Source organism: Anarhichas minor, unplaced genomic scaffold (assembly GCF_050575085.1).
Source record: "Anarhichas minor isolate MPS153535 unplaced genomic scaffold, ASM5057508v1 ptg000014l, whole genome shotgun sequence".
In the NCBI taxonomy this organism is placed as follows: domain Eukaryota; kingdom Metazoa; phylum Chordata; class Actinopteri; order Perciformes; family Anarhichadidae; genus Anarhichas; species Anarhichas minor.
Window position 1 is genome coordinate 6,060,558 of NW_027466460.1, and position 19,542 is coordinate 6,080,099.

The following is a 19,542-nucleotide window of genomic DNA, read 5'->3' on the forward strand; positions in this document are numbered from 1 at the left end:
TGCTCAGATTCAGCCAAATGCTACAAAACTGATTGGACGGAGCTTCACAGTGCAGATGGACAATGACCCAAAACATACTGGAAAACAACCCAAGAGCTTCTCAAGGCAAAGGAATGGAATATTCTTCAATGGCCAAGTAAGTCACCTGATATCAACCCAATTGAGCATGTTTTTTACTAACTTCAGATAAAACTAATGGCTGGAGGAGGCTGCAGTAAAAGGTCTGGCAAAGCATCTTAAGGGAGGAAACTCAGCGTTTGGTGATGTCTATGGGTGCCAGACTTCAGGCAATCATTGACTACAAAGGATTTTCCTCCAAGTATTACAAATAATGATTATAATCACAATTATGTTAGTTTGCCTAATTACTTTTGAGCTTCTGAAAATGTGGGGGGCTGTGTAAAAATGTCTGTAAATCCTAAACGGTTATTGTGATTTTTTAGATATATCCATTGAATTAAAGCTGAAAGTCTACACTTCGACAACATATTGACCGCTTACTTTCAAATCCATTGGAGTCACGTAATGAGGTAAAAATTTGAATAATTGTGTCAGTTCAAATACTTATGGCCCTTATTGTATGTGGGCAATATCTAAAACTGAATTTATCATCTGCTGCATGCATATTTACATAAATAAATCTTTTCTACACTATGACATCAAGTACTAATACCATCCGCTTTTCAAAGAATTCCACGACTGTAATCGTGTGAATCATGTGTGACATGTGGAAAATTCCTACCTTCTCCACACCAACAGCTTAACATGCTCCAAGCGTGTTGCAATCAGCAAGTATCACATGCTCACTCGTTGCGTGAAAGCGTTACAGACAGGCAATCACTACCCAGTCATGGCACGTTTTGTTCGACCCAGTGGGAGTTGGGAATGTGGCTTCTTTTCGGAGGCGCATTTAAACGGTCAAGCGTAAGTTAGAGGTCTAGCTGTTCTTCGTGTCGCTTCTCATTATGGCCCTCGTGGCCTTCAAGGCGTTAAGTAGCAACCGCTGGAGCAGATCTTGGGTATTTATATGTCTTGGCGGCATTGCAAGTGAGGCAATATATTTATAGCTCATCAGAGCCGAATACAGTGCCGTTTATCAACAAGAGTTGATAGGCAGAACCGCAGAGGCCCATGACAGACCATTAATCTACCTCTCAAACAGAAAGCCATGAGTCTCCCCGCCTCTTTCTCTGCAAGTCCTACACATGTGAATGTCATTCATTCCCTTGTCAATGGACCCATGCTAGTGGACACTGCGTGCTGTGCAAATACAATGGTTGAAGCTGCTTTAATCATTAGCTTTATATGAACAGTGAATCAAATCACCCCGACTGTTCTCCTCAACTCTATTAATTTAATTGTTTTGCTTTTACGGCCCACACATTTAGTGTTATGGTTAATCAACCTTATTTCCCACCACAGCAGGTAGCTGTTTTTAGCAGAAAAGCTCTGATAAAGTCACTGAACAAGATCGACCCAGCATCGAATGGCAGAACACAGTCGAGGATTTAGCAAATCAAAATGCCAGATATTTCTCTCTTTCTAGGAGATGGCGTCAAGCAAAACAGAGCTAAAAACATTGGACTTAAATCCATCAGATTGCCAGAAACAACTACAAATTAATTTTAATGATGTTTGAATAAATAGGAAAATCTTTTTCTACTGTCCAATATTTTCAAAGCTGCATTAATAACCTCATAAAGTTGTCAAAAATGCATAGCCTGTTGGAATTTGACTCTTGTTCATCTGTTTTCAGTACTCCATGATGAGATTCTTGTCTTTTCCCCCACACTCACATCTTTTTCCATCCAGGATGTCAGTGAAAAGTGCAAAGGGAGGACCCGAAAGTAGACCACCCTCTGCTGCCAGGTCAGTGAGCTCTAACTGAAGAAGGAATAGGCAATGAACACATTTATAAAGTCAAATTAACCATCTAATTCAAGTTAAGAGGTGAGGCTGTGAGCTTTAATCCTGCACTTGGTAGGATTCTCATTTTAAACATTACGTCAGTCTAAATCACAATAGCTCAAATAGAAACAAGAGATCTATTCCCACATTTGTAAATCACACTAACGAGTGAGCTGTTCATAAAGAGAAATAGAGAGAGAAGGTGTCACCTGCTTTGGAAAGATTTTTTAAAATTTTTACAGAGTTTCTGGGTAACAAAGTTCATGAAACTTCCAAAATTCAAACAATTGTCTCCCATTGCTGCTGCTGTCTATCAGCAGTCTGAATCCATCTGGATTTCCTCAACAACAGGGTCCATCCATAATACAAGCCACAGAGTTCAGTGCTCATTTTTATTGTTGCTTATGAGAAATCTTTTTTTTCTTCTTTTTTTTTTAAAAACATTTAGTGCACTTTGAATTGATTAAGGCTTCTTTCTCTCCTAGCACTGCTCCACGAGGAGGGAAGGGTGCAGCTGCTGGCAGATCGCCCGCTTCTGGGAGATTTAAAAGCAAGGCTCTTCAGCTCAGCCTCTCCAGGAAATTCTGGTTATTATTATTCTCTGTTTCTAATCAACATTGATGAGCACAAGGAGACCGGGTTGTGTAGATTTGTGCAACCAATTAGTGTAGATTGATACATCCACTGCAAAAATAGCCTTCAGAATTTGAAACTTGTCCTTCGAAGAAACGTTTCCTTCCTTTTTTAATGACTGACGTAGCTGCTAATATCAGGTGATTGGACTGCTGACGTTTTTCAATAATTCTGCTCAAGCTGAGCAATTATTTCAAGGGAGGCTATAAGGAATAGATGACCCCAAAAGGCACTTAAGTGTGTTAGTTAAAGTAAGTTAGGACAAGAAATCATAGGCCTGGCTTTGATGATGACTGCTCTCAACACTTGGCTCGTAAATACACACTTCACAGCTCAAAGTCAGAGTCGCCCTCGGCAAAGGGGAAGGGGAAGGGCTCTGGAGAGGAGGAGGCACGTCGGCACAGCAAAAGGAGCCTCAGCAACAGCTCAGCGGTGGCCGCTGCCTACATTTCCTACCTCAACAAACTCTTTGGACAGGTCAGTTCAACATTACAGCTCATACTCAAATGCCTGTTGTCACAGTCTTGACACACTTCTTGGTTCCTGGTTGGGTTACTCAAAAAAAGAGGACAGTTGCAGTTTCAAGCTTCTGGTTTTTATATAAAACACCATTAGGAGCAGGTAGATGTGTCAGGAATCAGCATTCATCTGATCAACACTTTCTCACAATGACATTTTTTCCCCCAATTAGCCTTAACTATAGTATTTCATAATGCCACTTTTCACATCTCTCTCTGTCAACAAGACAAACACGGCAGAGCCAGTCAATAACATAAACTGCCAAAGCTAGAATAAAATATAAATCACTTACAATATACTATGTTATTGTTAAAAGGACATTTGTACATTTGGGTCTCCTTCCTTCATGAGAATGTTAGAGATTGTTGGAAGAGACCGGCGAAGAAAGGTTGATAACGTGGAGGTTTATAGACTGAGCCAGCACAGCTGAGTGAAATAACACATCGACTTTAAAGTTACACAGAATGGAGTCGGCAAATGGACCCATTTGTTCAGCTGATTCTAAGTGGAAACTATCGATTCAAAATATAAACACTGGTTGTAGATGTTTGCAGCGTGAACTACCCAAAAATGAATGGCCCCGTTAACAAACCAGCAATTGCTGATATAAAAATCAGTCAAACGATTGTGGAAAGACAATATCAGTACCCACCTCTATTCAATCAAACAATCTGATCAGGACTGAGGGGTGTTACCTCATGCTATAAAAAACAACAACACAACAACATCCTTTCTAAGAAGTCACTCCAGTAATTCCACTTCACGGATGATTTACTGCCTGGACACTGGGCTGGCTTCCATTAATGCCCTGGCTGGTTCAAATGAAGCATTGGCTCTGTTCAGGCCTGATACACTGATCCCAGATTGCTGCAGGGCAGCACTGAATGTTTGGGGAAAATTACAACTGGAAATGAGCCAATGAAATGATCCAGCTCAATGGCACCTTTCCCATTTCTGTTAAAAACCATTAGTTGATTTATAGAGAGCACCAGTTATAGATCTATAAAATGTATTACATTTTACAATTATTCTTTTATAAAAAAGTGGCATTGTCCTGAGATGTCAATATATTTAGACTACTCACAAATATATGGTACATGGGGGCTGACACCATCTGGTTGGTTGGTTAATTGGTTGTACATCACTACTTGATATGCTTCGAGGGTGAGCATATCAGAATTGGCATATTTCTGGTCTAATAAACTTGATTGCAATATTACTGCAGGCACACGCTGGTCGGATTTTGAGTCCGTTGTCATTTAAAAAGGCCCAGTGTGTAAGATTTAGTGGCATCTAGTTTGTAGCAGATTGCAACCAACGAAATACCCCGAAGCTGTAAGCTCAGCCCTCCCTTTCCAAGCGTGTTGGAGAACTACGGTGGCCTTCAGGTAGAGATAGACATCTTTAGGATTTTAGTACAACTTGGAGCTGCACTTATCAATACTCTGCTTTTCTACATTACTAAATAATTGCTTTTAAAAAGATGTATAACATAAAAAATAAAATGTGAATTTATATTTTAAATATATCAAAACATTGTTTATAGAGCAGCAAGTTATGTTTACAACAACAAAGTTAATATATAGTCATTCATATCTCACTAGAAACAAATGTAAATAAAATAAATAACACTTCTGAGTGAAGTTTATAAAGAATGAACACGGACATCCTTCAGTATCAGTCATTCCTTTGTCCTCTTGTCCTCCTGGCTGCTTTGTCTCAGCCAGCAGAGAAGTTTAGAAAAACAAAAGCTTTTGACTGGCCGCGCATGAGACTGTGTGCAGAGCTGACTGAATTAGGTTTTACTTTCATTGACATGTCCGTTCTTCATGCACAGATGTATTGTTAAAGTATTGGCTTTTTACTCGCAAATATGTTATTGCTCGTACAGTAACAGGTGTAGTTTCCGGATTGGCATGACTGTATTGACAGAGTTACAGTGAGACATGCATGAATATGATTGTTACTAATCAGAAAGTGATTGGGATGCATGAACAATATGCCAGATCTAATGCCATGTATCATTACAACCCTATATGCGAGAAATTAGATTTATATAGAACTAAATTGATTCCCCAATTACATTGTGGGGACAAAACATACAAAATATATTTGGGTTCAGCTCAGGAAAATAGATCACATCTATATTGTTGCCAAGGCAACATTTACTTTGCATGGAGTAGTTGGTAGACTTGACAAAGACTCCTTGTAAAAATATAAAACACCTTTTATACATTTATACAGGCGCCATCAATCCGCTTTTTATCAAATATGTGTGGGAATCGGTCAGCAGAAGGAATAAGTTGCTGTCCCAACGTACATGTTTAAAGTACTTATTCCATAAAAAAGGGGATATTACTATTATCGTTATTATATAGGATGATATTCCGATCCTTTTAATTGTGGAACCATATGGGACCATATAACAAAGGAGAGCCAAAGGCTTTGGCGTGGATAAAAGAAATCCACGCCACAGGGAGTTATGTGCTGCTGAATGTTTTAATTATATTTTTAACTAGATTTCCTAATAACAAATGGGACATTTTCATTGTTTTAGAGCAATTTATGGAAACTGTTTCCCAGTGACCTTGGGCTACTGTGGAATCCATTTGTTTTACTGTGAAAGTCCCCGGTTTGAATTTAGTAGTAGCCAGGTAGAAAGGTCTGCATCGTATCCACAGGACACACGGTTTGGGCTGCTGCCCTGACACTGAGGCAGGGAGACCATCCATCCCTCAGCAGTCCTAATCCATGCCTCAACACAAGTATTAATAACCCCCTCAGCAAGGTTCCCTGTCAGCCCTCATTAGACCTAACTGAAGAGGGGGCCTGGGGAACCAAATCTCTGGAGAAAAACAATCGATGCATTTACAGGTCAGAGCCATCAAAGAGCGTCATATGTACGCACTGTGACTGCATGTTTAAGTGTGGTGACCATGCGTTTGTCACATACCACTTATATGTGTCCATGCGTCACGCTTGCAAAGCAGCAGGCTGCTCGATGGACCATGTGAAGGCAGACAGAATGAAATTAACTGTTAATGGGATCGTTCTGACGGATGAATGGAGAGTCTGCATTGCATGCTGTCTAATCCTTTCTGGATGAAAAAAAAAATCCAATTAATGTGTTGACCTTGCCATCTTAATATATGCTCTTGAAGGCGGAATGATCCCGTGCAGGGTAAACAGCACTGTTGAACTCTGGGCAATGTGGGGCTTTTTTACGCTGCAGCGTAAGAAAAAATAAAATAAATCAGAGGTTTATATAAACTTATATAAAATTGAGGCAGAGTACACGTGTAGTGAGGCAACTCTTGGCATCACATTTGTGTTCCAACTCTGGAGACTATACAGTGAATAATCATTTGAACGGCTGCCATGCGGAGCAGCTTCCAAATAAACTCCGGGAGCCTCTTCTTTTCCTCAAGCCATTGTGCAGGATGACCTTGTATGATTTATGTATTAGCCATCCTGAGTGCCAACATGTATTAGGAGGAAAATATTGAACTTTTCTTTGCATTTCAGTTCCACTTCTTTTCTAATCTGCCTTTTTATTACTCACATTTTAAGCAGTAAAAGAAAAAAGAAAAAAAGAGTTGAAGTTCAAAAAATCCTTTTCTTTTGTAAAAATTGCATAGAGTAATAGAAATGGACATTTGATTAAAAGCAAAGATCCAGGTACAACCTCTAGCTCGACTCAGACCCTTTGTTGTGTTTCATCCCCTCTCTGTCATTCACCAGCTGCTCGAATAAAAAGGCAAAAAAAGCCCTAAAAAATGATCTTAAATAAGTGAAAGGTCCCATGTAAAAATACAAAAGCATAGAAGTAAGGTGAGCATTAGCATCGACTATGATCAAAGGTTAAACACTTAAATCTGATGTAGTCTATTTTAACACTCAAGGCTGACCATCTCCATAAGATATTTGGTTTTTCATCTAGTTAGCTGCTATTGAAATCAGATAAATGTGATGAGGTAAAGAGCAAAGTGTCCTCTAAAATACAGTGGAATAAAGGTAACGTCTGACATAATAGAGATGACAGTGTCGTACATGGATGAATACATCTAATAGCGTCTCCTGTTCTCAGTTCTGTTCAGTCTCAATATTTTTCCTCACTGAATGAAAAAGGAGGAAAAGCAAGCCCACAGCAAATTTATGCTCGCAATAATCAGAGCTTTCGTAAGCTTGTGTGTCAGTCTGGTTTCTTTGAACTTAAAGCTATCCTAAGGCTTGCGCCGTCTTTGTGCGCAGCCATATATATGTCAAGCTGGGTTGCTCTATAGGAAGATGAGTGAGTTTGGATGGGTCTTGCTTTCCCTGTGGATGTGTTGATGCTTCAGTAGAAGAGTTGCAGATTGCTAGCAGGCTCCATTGTCTAGATGCTGCTGGCACAAGCATTTTTATTACATGATTAGATGATGAATGTCATTTCAAGATCTTTCAATATCAAAGTTTTACATATGTAAATTTAAGTCTGTACATATTTACAATAGCCGGAACATTGTTTCAAGGAATGATGCGTGTGATGAGTTATTGATAAAATTAGAATCAGGTTTATTGCCAAGTAAGTTTTTACATACAAGGCATCTGCTTTGGTGCCTAAGATAAAAGGAAAAAAAACATATAGAAGAAAATGACAATGAAAATATTTAAAGAGATGTACAATGTATCTGAATTAAAATCCAGCAGCTGTGCAGTTTTTACAAATGATAGTTTTAATGTGCAAAATTGTCTAAAGAATGTGCAAAGGTTCCCAGTATACGAAGTATAACTGTAACATGCAATGTACAGAGATAAGGTTTCAGAGCTGTACGGACTGCCCTTTTGTCTTATTCAAAGCTTCTATTACCGGTTTCAAATCAAGCTTTGAATATCTGTCCTATTTTATAAATTCATAACCCTCATAAAAAAAATGATTCCATAAAAAATATCCACAAATTGAAAATGTGATTCATCGTATTAAGAGAGTTAAGTATTTTTTTATTAAATCAACTTTCATCACTGAATAACACTCACAAGTGAAAACAGCTTTTGACCGCAATGAATATTTCTCACAGGGTAAATGCCAACAAATATTGATTGATGCATAATATTTACTAGACAAAAACATTTGTCAAAAAACTGTCTTTTTTCATTATATATACTTTTTTTACTTTTGGATTTTACAACACTATGGAGTTATAGGATTTTACAAGTTGGAAACAATTCTTGGCAGCCACCACTGGAATCTAATTCTACAAATGATGGAATACTATTCACGGCAGAGCCTGTTTGGAACTTGTACTGGCGTTCACTTCCCCCGTCTCTCTTCTGCTCCACTCCGTGTGAGTGGGGAGGCTAAAGCCTGATTTATACTTTCCACCAGCATGAAGTAAATTTTGTAGCTACCATCTATCTACTGCACATGCTTGGAATACGTCCACCAAGCAGACAGTATAAGTGAACTACTGCCGCAGCTGTCTATGTGTCGGTTTGGGAGTATAACCGCGACTTTAGACTTGTTCTGTCTGGAGGGGCCAAAGACAGAAGTAGAGTCATTAGCTGTGAACACTTAGAGTTTCTCAGAGTGCTGTCGCTTACCATTTCTCACCGCCTGTCTAAACCTGTACTTCCCTGTCCCCGCTTCTAAACATCTCCTTTTTCGAACCTTAGCCGTCTGAGTTTTGCTGTGAACCAGAGTTTGTCATTCTCGCCCTGCTATGGTATACAGCGGTCTTCACAGAAACTAATGTATCAGCACATTTATGGCCAACATATCTTTTTAAAAGTAAAATCCCGAGAGTATTTCTTGCCTGAGGATATGCATGGATACAGTATTGCAATTTAGGTTATTAAATTCTAAAGTGCATTTATAAATTGTCTGTCTACAACCACTGGAACATATTGCTATTTAAAGCACGAAACACACTACATTTTACGGCGATCATTTCCCTTAATGACTATGTGGAGATTTTGCTAATAGCTTTGCCTCAACTTGCCTGAAAACCCATAAACAAGGGGAGAGAAGGAGAAAGAGAAGGTGCGATCACCCTCAGCAAATGTCAAAACGAGGCAGAGAATAGTCAATGATTCACACACGAGGCTTAGGGATGCTGCAGATGTAGCGAGTGTGTGAGCGCATGCACGTAGGAGTGTGCGGTGGTATTGTGTCATTTCGCAAATTAGAAAGACATGTCGCAGGGTGAAATCCCATTAGAGTTTACTGTCAGCATGCGGCAGTGTTGACATGATATGCATGTTATTCTAATTTGGTAGTCAAAAACTGATCATCACTGGGATATTTCTCAGGAGAATTTGCTGTTTCAAAGCCACCCTGATTTTACGTCCCGTCCTCTGATGCTGTCTTTTTTTTTTTCTTCTCTGCCCCACAGGAGAGAGAGCTGATGCCGGAGGAGTTGGATGGTAAGATGTTGTTAAATATGATGCAAACAGGATAAATGAAGAGTCAATGCACAGCTTCATCAAATCACATAGATTTTCTTTGCTCCTCTTCGTGAGTCACGAAAGAGATTGAAGGTTTCTCAGACTGACATTGTTGCCAATGACTCAGAGCTACAAAACCAATTAAAAACAACACAACATAACTTTAGTTGTAGCTGCTGCTGGAGTCAACAACTTACAGCTAAGTTAAGTTAAAACAGAGAGATGTAACTAGCTGTCTGGGGAGAAATATTTTACCCTACTTTACAGTTTGTTGCAATTGCTCTAATTTGTTTGTCCGTCTGTCAGAGCTCCAGGAGACCTTTAAGGAATTCGACTACGATGCGGATGGCTTCATCCATTACAAAGACATCGCAGACTGCATGAGGACCATGGGCTACATGCCTACGGAGATGGAGCTCATAGAGATCATCCAGCAAATCAAGATGAAATGTGTGTACATACCGTCGGGTTGTGTCCGTGTGGCTTTCATTTCCTCCTGATTGGTTAAAGCATGTGTGCATGACTGATGGGTCTCTCTGAAGTGAGTAGGTGTGAACGCCTGAGTGATGCGTCTGTTGCACAAACGCGTGTGCATGCATACGTGCACATTCTTTCCTACGTGTCCGTGAGGGACTGATGTTTTTCTTCAAACTTGGGGACATTCGTGACATTTCAGCAGACTGATTAATGGCCCTCACACAGCAGGTGCAGCAGAGTCTGCGTGGAGAGGTGGGCGTTTGGTCAAGATCTGACTTTCCTCTCCCTGCTCTTAATGAGTGTGTTTGTCTTTGCTGTCTTTACTGAATGAGCCAGTATAGATTTGTGTGTGGTGTGTGTTTAAAGTGTAAGGTGAATGATCACTGCATTGATTTTTGCCATAAGCCTGGAGAACCAGTACCTGTAACACCTCCTAGTGTCAGAGCCAAGCCTGAACTACGAGCGTGTGCCAAGAGACGCTACATAAACCTTCAATGGACAAGCAGGACTTAGACACACTACAGGTGTGATGATTTGTAATACCCTTATTTAGAGTCATGTGTGCAGCAATCCAGCTGCATTTACACAAATGATGCCAGTGAAAAACATACACTGCATCAGAACTATTTTTTAAATGTTTGTATGTAATTGGACACAGATGTTCTTACAAAACATAAGTTGGATTCATATACAATAGTTCACCCTTCCCTTACTTCTTACTACTGTAAAAAGTGGACGTACTCACATTTACGTCACCCATTGGTTTGTGGACTACGGTTTTGAAGCCTCGAATTTGGAATTCCTGCCATCGCCATCTTGTTTTCTGCAACCAGATGTGACACGAGAGGGTGGAGCTAAACAACCAAACGCTGAATAAGACATTTTTAGACGACCAAAACTGTTACAATTAACTCTCAGGAACTGAAAACACACTGTTAAAGAATTAAGGCTCCAAGTAGAAAACACAGACAACAGCCAGACCCAACAAGGACCTGGAAAAAGTTTGCCTTCAGGTCTTTCTCCCCGGAATCTCCTTAGGTCTCGGCAACAAACTACTTGGTTAGGGAAAATCATGGTTAGAGTTGAAATGAACCCTTTCTCGCCAAAAAAAACACTGAAGACATGTGCACAGGACAACGGCGTTGTACGGACCAATCACGAGGTAGCCACGCCCTAAAGCTTACCCCTGCTTTAGCATCTATTTTACTCTAAATGAGACCATAATATAATGAATGGACATCATGCTGTATGGAAGAAGACTTGGAACTAGTAAATTAAACCATAAACTAATGTTTACTTAATAAATCAAGTGAGAAGTAGAGTAATTTACTCAGACTTCTATACAATCTACAATCTACAAAAAAAGACACTAGTGCTTTTAAACAATACCACTTTCGTCCAGAGGAATTGACACAAAGTTAAAGTTTCTTGCAGTAACTAAGTTGCTGATGTTAATTCTACTTTGCAAACTTTACAGATATACATTGTCTGACATCACTAAGTCTATTCACTAAGGACCGTCTATTTCTGCACCATCACGTTTTAGCATTTACCATCATCCTGTAACTGTCAGTACACAATGACATCATTGTTGTGTGTGGTTACAGGTGAAAGAGACTCGACACTTTTAACCAAAGAAAACAGTGAAACACTTTTACAGCCTGCTCTAAAAGTTCAACTGAAACTATAGGAAATGTAATTTAATTACATTTATCTGCCTGCTGCTGTGTACATATCTGCTCTGCAACCAAAACTGACAGCTGCCTGCGACACAACACAAGAGCCACAATAGCTTTCCTGCAAAACGTCTCCTTATCTACGTGAACACGCGTCTTGGTCTGCACAATAGCCTGTTGAACGAGTGACCAAACAGAGTGCACTGCCAACGTCGGTTTGCATGCTAGGTTGCTATTTAGTTGATCAGCTGCAGCGCATTGAACAGCTTGTAAACTTACCTGTAGGTGTCATGTCGGTCCTTTTACGTGCAGGTGTGGTGCTTACTCTTCAATACCGCTGCTTATTGAACCCTCTCTGTCGGCTGCAACTTTGTTCAGTTTGTCGCCCTGCTGGGGCAGCTGCTGTCAATCAAACACAGACAGGGACACGTACGCGCCCCTCCATCCGCTGAGAAGAAAAAGGAGCATTTCTGACACCTTTTTTTCTTCCTTTTGATAAAAACAAATAGAACTAAGTAATCATTTTATAATTTATTATTATTTTTGTAAATGGCTGAACCAACCTTCTAACCAGGTGTGTGTAATTAATAGACATTTTGATATGTATTGTATAGGAGACTTCTATATGTGCCTGCTTGAAAAAATAGCCTAAACTCAAGATCCATTTACACGAAAAAAATAAAATAACGTAGCGTTGCGCCCCGAGGATAATAACACCAATAATGCAAAAATATTGACCTCAAAACATTTGCATCACATTGGATAGCGTAAGGCAGTGTTTCTCAGCTGTACTTCTCAGTGTCTAGAGTGCAGCTGGCTTTTGTCCTACCAGCTAGTTAATTGGCTACACCTGGTGTCCCAGGTGTAAATGATTTGATCCTGATCAGGTGGTTAGAATAACAACAGCAAGGATCTTCAAAATTTAAGGAGCCACTGCTGCATTAACCTCACATTAATGCTCAGTAAATGTCCCCATCTGATGTGCACCATTGCAAAAAAAGGTTGCAGAGTCATATTTTACATTTTTGTCAAGATTCACAAAAATACCAAATACATACTGTTAAATAACGGGGAAATCTGTATAAAATGATCTTTCATTGCCACTTCCCCACTTGATAATGACACAATATGTGATTCCCTTATAAACTGTGTAAAAAAGCATTTTATAGCTCTTCCTGAAAGGGACACTGTTAACATCAAGGCTTTAGTGGTGGTGGTGACTGCATTTGATATGTTCTGCTATGTATACTGTGTAATATGAATTATTCATCTGTTCATTGATGCCTTAATTTGACCCATGAGGTAGAATGAGCTTCAGACATCCCTAGCTTAATCTCTGAAGCATAATCCCTACAGAGCCATTAATACCATGAAATTCAGTCTTTCTTATATAACTAGTGTTGCACTATCAATTAAAAATGAATAATAATCTCCTACGACTTTTGGGGGAATTTTTCCACTCCATGATTATAAACCGACCCACTTAAGGCACAATTCTTCAAGGAGGTGTCAGGAAATCCCCAAGAGACTGCTGCTCCACAAGGGTAAAGCTAGTCAGACAAAAAAAAAATGTACTTGAGGCAAGTATGAAAATCCTTTGCTAGCTCAAAAATCATAGAATATTCAAAGATCATTATGAATGGTCTTTTATTTTAGGATCCTTCAGCAAGCACAGTTTGGCATAGTTGGATTTTAATCCTCAACCGTCCTCACACTCTGAGCACTGATTCATTTCTTTAACCGCAAAACGACCGCATGGCTTTATTGGAGTATAGTCTTTCACATCCACCAAAGGCTCAGACAGTGAAAACAGACCGAGTCTATTGGTCTACGCAATCAAATAAGCTTTTCTTTTGTCAAACTAATAACATGAGTCTTTCCATTGTATCACTCTGTGTTAATAATTACCACGGGGATCAAACAGAACAAAAGTGTTTGTACCTGGGTGGATGGAAACATAATGAGCAGATAGATGAATGTATTGTCAACGCCTCCATGCACTGAGGACATTTATAAATACACTTTCAAAACAGAAGCGTGGTATTAAGTCAATAAAGGCCAGGTGCATTTGTACTGCCTTTACCTAATTACTGCATTTAAGTACAATAGTGAGGTACAGTACTTGTACGAGTGTTTTTTACTTATAATATTTCGATTCACTATATTTGAGAGGGAGATAATGTACTTGAAAAAAACAACAACTGTAACCTGCCTTTAACCGACATTAATTATTAACGTGGTCTTTCTCTCAGTTTAACGATAGCCTGCAGATAACATATATAATGTATAACATACATTCAACATATGTGATACTTCAGTTCATTTTGCACCGAATACTTTCATACTTTTTCTGAACTGAATCACTGAATAGTGCTTAAAATGTCTCTAATCCATATTTCTATATTAACAATTGATCAAATTATGGCATGTAGCCTAATTTGAATAGGGGGCCCTGAGTGATGAACCCAAAGACTGAGTTATTAACAACACTGCAGCCCCCACCCCCCACCTCCTCAGCTCTACCAGGAGTTGGTGGAGGCCAAAGCAGAGTAAATGAGCAACTGTCTGCTAACATGTTCACCATAATGACTTTGCAAGGTGCTAAATTGTGTTGTGCCAAATAAATGAATGCGGGTGTAAAATATTTGAAAAACTTCTTCCACCGCTGTTACTAGGCAGATAATTGGACTTACTGCATGCGCCAATATCTTCTGACACCTTAATGCTTAATACATAAATGAATATGTCTGACAGAGACACACTTCAAGGCAAAGAAGTTATTACTTGGTAGTCGACCTGTGCATGTGTGTGTGTGTGTCAACATCTATGTGTGTGTCCTCTGTCATTCTGCAGGGGGTGGTCATGTAGACTTTGATGATTTCTGTGAGTTAATGGGGCCGAGGATGCTGGCTGAGACGGCTCATATGGTCGGGCTGAAGGAGCTCCGCTGTGCTTTCAAACAGGTAAGAGGTCTCCGGCAAGGAACTCTAGAGGCGTGTGACTTCAAGCAAGTGCAAAGGGCCTGGTATTGTGACAGTACCCAGAAGTGTGCAACAGGACCTTTCCTTAGAGAGTGTAAGGCTCTTACTTGTCAACCAGTCTGTAAGAAGAGGGCTAGTTGGCTATGAATGCAGAGGGAGGTTTAAGGGGAAAGAGTAAAAGAAAATATTCTGATTGATGAATTTTTTATGAAGGACTGTCCCTGCCATCACAAGTGCCACCATATATATTCTACACTCACATGTTCATTTGTGCTTCATTGGTCTGGAGGAAATATGTATTGAGTTGCTCTCTTTGACGTCAATACAGAGGCAGGCAAGTGTTAAATTGATGGTAACCCAAAGGCAAGCCCTGGTGTGACATAATCCAAGCAACCAAGCAGAACAAACGAGGCGATCACGTTATTTCTAGGCACAGCTTTTCACACCTGAGTTCCTCCACTGAACACATTACTGCAGGATAGGTTTTTAATGGTTACAGCGAAACAGACAACACTGATAATGTGCGCTTCATGATTATAACTGAAAACGAATGGGAGACTGTAATATGCTACCAGGATTCATTTATCTATGTAGCTCCAGGCATTTAGTTAGACTATTTTGGCTGCTAAAAGCAAGGGGAGAAATTGGGCATCAGCTGACTCAGCAAAGTTATTATTGCCAATGAAGTGATAGCAAAACAATGTTTGAAAAATGAAAAAGTGCTTTCAATATGGAAATATAGAAACACAGCATTGTACGCCTCAAATTGTAAAACAAGCTGTTTGGGGCTCTAAAGTAAATTGTGTCAACCGAATAATCCACCCTTTTACTGATCATGAACAGAGAGCTTTGTAACAATACTTCTGTCTCAACCAAACAATCTCTTCCTGAACCAGTTGGGCCACTTGCTTGATCAAGCTTTTATCAAAGCCAGTACGAAAGACACTAAGACACCATTATTCCTCTGCATGCAAGCTTTTAAAATGCGTCCTCTCTTTTGAGAATGCAAGGTCACATTATCATCTGCCATTGAATCTGGAGTTTATTTATCACATGTGCGTCATCGTCAAGGTCCTAACTAGAAATCCACATGTTCTGACCTTCAAATCTATTTGTGGGGCTGTTGAATTAGCTCCAAACCATCACTTCTGCACAGAAACGTCAGAGCTTAGTTTACTCTGTGACAAATGAGAATACATTTTCACTTCATCCAAACTCAGTCCTCATATTCACATAAAAAGTCTGTCTCACTTCACTAACACTAACACTCGACTAACACCTCATGAGTCAGCATCGCCCCATCTGCCACTCAAGCTGTTTTCAGACTTCCAAGGACCTCGTGCAGCCATGTTGTTAATATACACTGTCAATGTAAAACTCTTTTTTTACATCATCTCCGAATCTCTTTGTTTGTCTCTTGATAACTTTCTCTCCCTCTATTTCCGTCTTTCTTTCTCCACCTCAATTCATCACCCCATAATCAATCTCCACCCTCCACATCCGCAACAGAGACTTGTAATATGTGTTCAGTTCTTCCTTATTTCTTCTGTCATCTGTCATCCTCTTCATCTGTGATCTGTTTGTCTCCCCATGTCCATGTCCCCACCTCAATGCTCTCCACTAACCGCACACGTTGCAGTTTGACTGTGATGGTGATGGAAAGATCACGCTCGATGAGCTGAAGGAGGGCATGAAGACCCTCCTGGGGGAGAAGCTGAAGAAAGGTGAGCTGGAGGAGATCCTCAGCGACATTGACCTCAACAAAGACGGCAACATTGACTTTGATGGTGAGCGGTTGGGGATTTGGGTGGGGGGGGGGGGAGGGGTGTTGGAGAGGAGTGGACAGACTCCAGGCAAGGTGTGAGAGGACATTAAAACATTGAATACAACACAAAGATAAAACACTGACACAGGGGTGGTGTACCGTAGTGATTCCCAATCAAGGGGTACGTGAACCCCAGGGGATACTTCTGCAGTTGCCAGAGGGTACTTTGAAAGATGAAGTTATTCCTAACTATGTTCAACTAACAAAAGAAAAAAAAGGAAATCATGATTTGAAAATAAAAAACTAAATAGGATAATCAATTGGTCTGATGTGGAAGAAATGTAAAGGCACAATGAGTAGGATTTTTCTCAAAAACTTTGTAGAAGTCTAGAATCATACAAAAATAATTTCTCTTCATCATCACTTATGACACACCACAAGTGTCTATATCCGCGGAGACTCAGACCTCTGCCTGTATTTTATTATTTTGCGGAGCTGAGGGCTTTTCTGGGCGTCAGCCTCGATAAAAATGTAGTGAACAGATGCCAGATCGTAAACAAGCATCCAAGAGCAATGGTGGACACAGTGCTAAAAAACACACAAATATAGTAAGGTGAAGCTAAAGGCGGACAAAGCTTGTTCCAAAACAAGAGTGAATCTGGGGTTGGTTTTCACTTTTTACAAATGAACCAGCAAGCGACCTATCCTGAGTCAGTTGAGTGTGCAAATAAGAAGCAAGCAGATAAGTCAAAGTAGTTAAAAGTAGGCCAATCGATAAATAGTTCAAAATGAAAGGTAATGGTAATGTGTAAAATGATTAAAGTAATGGAGAAGATGAAATAGGTAGCTAGAAGTAATGGGGGAAAAAACTGTTAAAATTGTTTGCTAAAAGTAATGGATTAATGATTTTAACATCCAACTTTCTGCTAATATCTTTTGTTATATTAATAGCATACGCACAGTACTGAAACACCCAATTTATCAGACGAAAAACTGCTGGTCTACGGCATCTGAAGAGCGAACTAAGGAGGACAAAGCAGACGGGTCAATGAATCTGATTGGAATGGGTTCAGGATGAAGAGGACAGAAGGGGAACATCTATAAGAAATGAGGAGGGAAACGTTTGAGATGGGAAAGGGTTGGCTAAGTCAAGGTGGGTTAGCTGGAATTGCCCATCCGATGTAATTAGGAGTGCATTAAGCCAATCAATACACATGCCTGAACACCTGTCACATGTCACACCAGCTCAAGGACTTTGCAGAGATGTCATTACCATATTTTACCTTGCAAGCTAATAAACAATACAGTGGGATACAATCACACACACATGAACGCACACTTACACGTCTATGTGCACACGTGCAGGCGCCATCATCACCGCACACACGTGTGTGTGATTATGGCCTGCAGCACACAAAGGGCTTAGAGGTGTGATCCTGCTTGTCTTGTCTCAGCAATCCAATCAATTACAGTTATCGGGAACATATAAATAGGTGCGTCAGTCCCAGAAGGGATCAGTAAGCAGGTGCTCCTCAATATGATCAGTTAGCCGCTCGCTCTCACTACACAGGCGGCAGGTCAAACTCAGGTGTTTGGACGACTATAGGAGCTGCTGTTCCGCTCGATTTACTTCTTTTGAAATAAAATGTTTGGAGGGGTATCTCAAGAGATAATGTTAGTGGCCTAATCCGGAATTAAGCTTTACTGCTCAGTCAGTCAATAGATTGACACCTACAGTCAGAAGCCTTTCGGGGCAAAGCTTTTCAGGAGGACATTGGGAAACGGAAGACATGATTGACTGGATTGATTTAGTGAAACCTGCCTCAAGCTATCTGCAGCTGGGTTTCATTGACAGGGACACATCAATGGCTGTCTTGATTGACAAGTGAATCTTCAATAATGGCCACTGCGAGCTGAATCAAGTGTTAGTCAAACTGATTAACATCGTGCTCTATCTTACTACAACAGGACCCCTAAAACTGACATATTTCAATTTTCAACTGAAATGCTCCTGTATCCTTACTGCTATGTTTTTCTTTGACATATCACGCTGTGACTGTTTGTATTTTTCATTAACTTGGTGATAATAGAAACATTACATCACACCATGAGCTGTGTTAGTTTCCAGTTGACGGGCTGGAAATGATGTGGCTGCATCCCATGCTGTCCCTTTATGGTATTAGAGTGTCATTAGTCCTTATCGGCGGATCTGCTGCTGTCTCTGTCTCCCGCTGCAGAGTTTGTTATGATGCTCTCGGCACGATGACGTCTGATGGAAGAAGATGGAGCATACAACGCTTGGATGTGAGTACTTTCTTCTTCCTGCTGTTGTAAGTCTGTTTTCTGTGACAGTGTGTATTTGTGATGTCTGATTGTTGAAAGAAAAACACACACAATGGAGTCAAAGAGATGTGTTCATATTTTCATGGTAAAAGTTGAGTTTTAGTGAGTGCAGAGGGTAAAGGGTGAGTTATGAAACACTTAAATGTATGTAACAGTAATGCTACATTATCGCCCCCCGGTGGTTAGAACGTGTACAGACTCTTCAGATCTCCAGAGTGAAGCTCGATTAATGTTCTTTACCCACTGATTACATATTAACTTCAGGCTCATGAACTGTATTATATATAAATTATATATCAACTTATTTGCTCATAAATGGGCTGAAAGCTATGAAAACTTTCTCAACTCATCTTTACTCTGTGTGATGGAGTCCTACATGAACTCACTATTATCTGCTAAAGATTGAACATCTTTGGTTATTCCACATTATAGGATTGTGTTTTTTTCTCTACTCTATGTTCTTCTGACGGACTGAAGTGCGCAGGACTTGTTGGGTAGAAGCTGATGTCACAGACTACAATGCTCCAAACAGAATTCAGCAGCATTTTAATTAGAATCTGATATAGTTAGTTTGGTTACTGTCAAATCGAATAAAACCACACCTACACAGTCCTGAGTTGAGTTTTGATGTTGGAATTCTTTAAAAAAAAAAATAATACATACAGATGTGTTTTATTTCGTTAATATTCAATGTTATCTAGAAATACTTGATTTGAATCCAATGTTTTGGGGGCTTTACGTGAGGTAAAAACTCATGCTGCTAGATGTCTCAGTGCCTTCTATAAAACTGATCAAGCAGTGGACACTGAGGCTAAAA

General features: G+C 39.9%; 2 protein-coding genes across 2 annotated transcripts in view; one reads left to right on the forward strand and one right to left on the reverse strand.

Moving 5' to 3' along the window:
* Positions 1-12,044, reverse strand: part of doc2g (double C2-like domains, gamma) — a 62,757-nt gene extending 50,713 nt beyond the window's left edge. Inside the window, exons 1-2 of the mRNA XM_076091230.1 lie at positions 11,916-12,044; positions 10,706-10,783 (exon numbers count right to left, since the gene is read on the reverse strand). Of these exons, the coding sequence (XP_075947345.1) occupies positions 10,706-10,720 (15 nt within the window). The 5' untranslated portion in view covers positions 10,721-10,783; positions 11,916-12,044. The remainder of the gene's footprint in view (positions 1-10,705; positions 10,784-11,915) is intronic.
* Positions 1,814-18,648, forward strand: cabp4 (calcium binding protein 4). The gene is made up of 8 exons (XM_076091229.1): positions 1,814-1,869; positions 2,394-2,495; positions 2,874-3,018; positions 9,432-9,462; positions 9,790-9,933; positions 14,490-14,599; positions 16,257-16,404; positions 18,620-18,648. Exons 1-8 carry the CDS (start codon positions 1,814-1,816, stop codon positions 18,646-18,648), a joined length of 765 nt encoding a protein of 254 aa, XP_075947344.1.
* Positions 18,649-19,542: the final 894 nt, after the last annotated feature.